The following is a 5,919-nucleotide window of genomic DNA, read 5'->3' as shown; positions in this document are numbered from 1 at the left end:
CTCTGGTGAAGACCAATCCTTTTCTCCACTGAGAAATTAAAGCATCTGAACTAAAATTTTGTGAAAACCTCTTTGTGTTGACTTCAACACTGGCTTTGCTTCAACTGTTGTCAGTTCATCTCAGGCACTGACTCTACCCAAGGCGGTGCACAAGAGCATTTCCCTAACACACAGCTGGCAAATAGCTTGGCTCACATAAGCAACGAGAGGGACTGAGGTTCCCACTCAAGGAATCACGCTGGTGCAGGGTGGCACACATAATACCGAACTATGTAACAACAAACATTTGATTCCTTTGGGGAAAAAAAAATAACAAAGAGCCAGTTCGAGCTTAATGAAACACTTTCACACTTTTTCTTCAAAAAGTTGTCATGGGGTGGGGGCAGTTCCACTCAAAACACTTTAAAAAAATCTCATTTCCTCAATAACCTAATTTCCATTACAGAATAGTTTCCATAGAGAATGAAACCAAATGAAACCAGAGCCTGGAAGTCTATGATAACTGTTCTCATGTCAAAAAATACTGTCATCTCTTATACCTAATTAAAACAGAAGCAACTGCTGAATTAAGCCACTACCTCTGGAAACACAGAATATTTTAAAATTACTTATTTTAAGAGGTTTGCCACATTTTATAGAAACTACATTATATCAGAAAAGACTGAATGAAACACATAAAAGAAATCCCCATATACATAAAAGAATTCCACTTATCTGATACATGTAGGAAAACCAGAAGCCACTGTCATTTACCTGTACTTTAGATTTTCTTTCTTCTTCAGGGCTGAAACTACTGTTGGTGCTCAAATCTGAATCATTATGAATATAGTGAAGTGTAGAATCCATATTCTATGGAAAAAGGAAAAAAAAAAAGGTGACACAAAATACACTCAAGGATTAAACACAAAACAAGTGTCAACATCAAGAAGTGCTGTCCTCACCTCAGGGTCTTTTTCTTAGATTAAAGGAATACATGTTTTAAAATCAAATACAATTTTGCTAGAGCCTGAAGTCAAAAGGCCTGTAAGATAAATCTTTCTGCTTTAAATTTCAAACACAGGCTCCTCTTACACTGCTCCATTTTGGTTCTTATGGAATGAAAACCACAGGAGAGGAATATCTTTGAGGCTGCATTAAGAAAAGTGTAACTAACATATGGGTCACATTGAAGTGAGAAAACATCTGTAGTGGATTTTGTTGGATTTGTTGCTTTGGATTTGTGCTAGAAAAAGGTCAAAACAAAGCCACCCTCACACTTAAGAGTAGAAACTGATGAGACTTATGCTGTTGCTCCTTTCCTAGAGGTGATTATTCTATCATCTTCTCTACTGATGATCTTCACCGTATAATACATAGTCCTAGTGGACCATAGCTGCTGACATCAGTCATCACGTCTCTTAGCAGTTCTATTAAAATAATTTTTAGCAATCATTCAAGCATCCTGGGTACATATCTGGGCCTTGAAGATAAGGACTGAGACTCTGTTTCAGAAGTCTACTGAGCAGCAGAGGTTTGATACGCTATGATAAACTGTGCTGCTGAGGGGATGCACTGTCACTTTCTATACCAGTGGAGTTCCCCAAACACAACGGACTTTGCATAATCAACCATGAATTTCAAGAAGTACGTGATGAATATTTGGAAAGTAGGTCAGGCTGCTGTCTGGTAGAACAGGACAAAGGCATTTTGTTAGATATGAGCCAAGGTATCTATTCACAGATGCTGCAGGGTGAGCTCTCGGGGTCAACACAAGCACTGAGAATATACCTACTCTACCAGCTCTTCAGATCAGTTTGACAATGAGAATTTTCAAGCAAATGATAAACTACTTCAAAAAAGCCTCCAGGATACCACCTGTCTTCCCTGGTTTGACCTCAGACTGTTGCTTTTTCCTCTTCCATGATCTGCTTTCATCTCTAGAAGTGTCCAGCAGCATACAACTCCAACTACAAAACCTCCAGAGGCTCTGAAAACCATCTGTGCAGGATTTTAGTTTGCCAGTCAATTCTTCACTCCTTTTTAGCCTTTTCAGCCTTTTTTTTCCCAGAAAGAGAGATCATTTTCAGCATTGCCAGAAAGTCACCATCTTTCAAATCAAGAAATTATGAGGCAGCCAGCACACCATAGCCATAGCGCTTTCCATGAGTTGCCCAAGTGCACAGGACTGGAGGCTAGTCATCCATTCTGGTACAATAAAAATGAAAAGACTCCATCTCACAATCTCTGCTACCCCGGCTCTAAAAGGCTAAGTTAAAAAAAAAAAAAAGATAAAAATAATACTGTATTGATTGAACTAAGTTGAACGACTAAATATACCAAAAGGTGTCACAGATGGGAACATTTTTACCCAGCCACATTTAAAGTCAAACATGCGTTCCAGAAAGGAAGAGCTTCAGTATGGAAGACTGACAGCATCAGTCGGTATTTAAGTCAATGCAGTATCTCTATTCCTGCAAATGAAGTTCCATCTGTACTTTTTCCATGTAACATGCACACATTGGACTGAGCATTGCAGAGCCAGGACATAAAAATTCAGCAGGGTTTAGCCTGAAAACTAGTTTGCATACCAAACTAGTGAATCACCACCTCAGAGATGCAAAATCTTTGTCATGGCCTTAGAAACCTCTTAACGTGAGGTTTCCTTTAGCTGCAGTGTAACAAGAGCTCCATGCAGTGCTCCATAGACTCGTGCTCCGCGACATGGGTTGCACACAAAGCCCACAGCACCAGGACAAGTGGTGCTGGCAGTTCCTGACAGGGCAGCTGGCCCAAACACAGAGAGACGAGGCCAGTCTCAGGGGTTCAGTCTTCTGGCATCCACCCTCTTCTTAGAGAGGTACCTGCGCCAGACAGGATGGGCTGATTTTAGTCCCGTTTCCTTTCTCTCTCTTTTCCTTCCCTTCTCCCTCTACCTCCAACCAAAAAAAGAGGACTCCCACACCCATCCACTGGGAATACGACTTGGGGGATTTCTTGAGGCTTACAGTCATTTATCAAACGTTATAGAGACCATACACCCTAAAGAAAATGAAAATGGGGGCTCTTGAGGAAAAATAAAACAGCTACCCTCATCCTCAACAAACAAGCTTCATCTGTGTCCCAAAACCTTATCTCTTCACATTATTACAACATTTGTTTCCATTTGAATAGAGAGTCTCTCTTTAACAGGTAGCATTAACTCCTTCAGGAGCCTATAGAGCTGCAGGACAAGCAAAGTGTGATTTTGGTTTGCAATATGTGTGCAGAACTGTGAAGGCTGCTTTCAAATATAAAATGCTTTAACATGGTTCTTCTAAAATGTCCAGTACCCTATTGACACTTAGCTATGCTGAGACTTAAAAAAAACCCAAAAAACAAAAAACCAAACACACACACCAAAAACCCCCAACCAAAAAAAAAGAAAACCCACAAAACACCACCTGTGAAAAATCAGAGCTCTCTTCACTGCTAGGGGCAACAGTTCACTTGCTCAACATTACCACAGCTTGATTCCCAAATTCTAGGTCACCTCTGTAACATCCTTTCACTTTTAAAATGAGAACTTGATTCAGTGCCAGTAACAAACAAGGAACTGACAGATTAAGAGCCTCCTTTTAAAGAGTAAAACTGAAACATGCAAAAACAACACATACCAGCAATGTGACAAGTTCTTAGACTTGCTGTCAGCCTCATACTCTTGTAAAGAAATAAAATGCAGGACAGGTCCCTCTGAACAAACACCACCCTCATCACCTCCAAAAACTAGAAGGACAGAGGACACACTTACACTGTCATTTTACAGGTTAGCATTAGAAAGAAGTGACTACAACAGATCCTATGATAAATATATTGAGCCTGACATCAGGAATTGGGGGCAGGTTGTTTTTTTCAAAACAAACAAAACCAACCACATTGGTAGTGTTAAATTATGATTGTGTATAAACAGCAATATCCAAGTAAATGTCACATTCCTCCACTCCCCAAATGTTTTTGGGCTACACGGTAGTCCAACAGCTTAGGTGAAAAGTTAATTAAACGTCTTCTGCTCTGATTAAAGAAAGTTGAAAATGTCTGCACTGGACTGACGTTAGCTCCTAGACTTTTCAAAGACATTTATCAAAATTTCACCTGAAAATACCATTAGGCAATATGATTCAACAAATCACTTGCTGTAATTTTATAGAGCATATTTTGGAACCATTGCTTTCTACATAGCTATAGCTTTTAATACCACCAAAGCTTGTGGCACTATATGCAGTGAACATAGTGGGTTTGGCCTAATACACAGTACAGAACAAAAAATGGTCATCAAATGCTACAGACTTCAACCGGGCAGAGGGCAGTGGTGGGGTGCTGAAGAAATAAGTGCAAAAAACTTCAAAATGTTATTGATTGCTAGAATCCACTTTCTCTTTCAGCAGTCCTCTCAACATCCTAGATTGCAGGTCCTGAACTTCTCTTCTGCAGGCCAGTAAACTACTATAAAACACTTCGACACGGAGCACAGGGAACAAAGTACCTCTTTGTCCGGGGCAGGGCACTGGAGAAGGGGATTAAGTTTTTATCGGTAGGGCTCTGCTCTGTTTTAAGTAAGGCAATTTCACAGTAATAAACTGCAGTAGCATTAAAACATCTTAAAATGTGATAGTCACAACAGAGATTTTAATGGAAACAATTTCAATAATTTATACGGACAAGCACAGAACTGGCAAAAACAAAGGCACCCAACACAACCCATTTTATTTTAGTAGCTACCACTTCAATACCAGCCAACAAAACCGAACGTCACGCTAGCCAAAAGAGGAAGCATTTGGCTGCAATTCATAGAATCATAGAATAGTTTGGGTTGGAAGGGACCTTTAAAGGTCATCTAGTCCAACCACCCTGCTATGGGAAGGGACATCATCAACTAGATCAGGTTGCTCAGAGCCCCATCCAACCTGACCTGGAATGTTTCCAGGGAGGGGGCATCCACCACCTCTCTGGGCAACCTGTGCCAGTGTTTCACCACCCTCAGCGTAAAAAAATTCTTCCTTAGATCTAGTCTACACCTACCCCCCTTTATATATATATTTTTATATAAAATATTGTTAATATGAACATGTGGAAGGACTTTCTAAATCCCAGCTGGCTTTTTATCACTCAGCATGCCACAGACTCCTGTCCTCTGTGAATATCCAGGTCTCAGCTGTTTTGCCCCCACTTAGCCAAGTGCCACCTGAGATGCCCCCGTGTCCCACCTGGCCTCCCCAGCTCCTCCAGCAAGGCTTGGTCTCCTCTCTCCTGACCCTTGTCCACCAGCCCCAGGTGGAGATCTCAGACAGTCCAGAGCTCCGCAAATCGCTCTAGATGCTGGTGTGAAGGCAACTGGGTTAAACCCTGTGTGTCTATACATCGCCTCTGTCATACCGCAGCTTACCCCTGGTGATGGGATGTCCTCGGCCAACTTGAAGCCACAAAGATCCTTCACCTTCTCTCTTCCACCCTCTTCCTCTGTGCAAATGACGTGAAGGGATGGCAGACCTTTGGTACAATTGCCCAACGCTTGTCCTCGCGGCACGTCCACAATTTGCAGAAAACGGCGTGAAATCCAGCCGGGGAACAGCCGCGCTGTCCATTCAGTGGCCTTGGCCAGCCCCGTGGAAACCTGCCCAGACCTGACTTGGCCAAAACCTGCCTGGAAATCACAGCTGCTGCCCGGTGTTTTGTGTAACGGTGCAGAGCGAGCTGCCCCCTGCTCCCTCCGGGCACTGTGGCTGGGCTGTACCTCTCCCACCCGCAGAGACCCCCGAGCTCAGAGAAGACACAAGCAAACAGAGGGCTTGCCAGCTGCTTCCAAAGCCCCTGAAATATGAGGGCAAATGTGCTGCTCAGGCAACCAGAGAGCAGAAATTCAGCTTTACGTCTACAGAGCAGCAGTAATATTTATCTGTGCTTCAC

General features: G+C 42.3%; 1 protein-coding gene across 1 annotated transcript in view; it reads right to left on the bottom strand.

Moving 5' to 3' along the window:
• Window positions 1-5,919, bottom strand: part of PPP4R1 (protein phosphatase 4, regulatory subunit 1) — a 56,697-nt gene that overhangs the window by 10,153 nt on the left and 40,625 nt on the right. Inside the window, exon 11 of the mRNA XM_009318590.1 lies at window positions 754-849. Within this exon, the coding sequence (XP_009316865.1) occupies window positions 754-849 (96 nt within the window). The remainder of the gene's footprint in view (window positions 1-753; window positions 850-5,919) is intronic.

This window comes from Pygoscelis adeliae, unplaced genomic scaffold (assembly GCF_000699105.1).
Source record: "Pygoscelis adeliae isolate BGI_AS28 unplaced genomic scaffold, ASM69910v1 Scaffold42, whole genome shotgun sequence".
In the NCBI taxonomy this organism is placed as follows: Eukaryota; Metazoa; Chordata; class Aves; order Sphenisciformes; family Spheniscidae; genus Pygoscelis; species Pygoscelis adeliae.
This window is presented reverse-complemented; position numbering and strand designations above follow the sequence as displayed.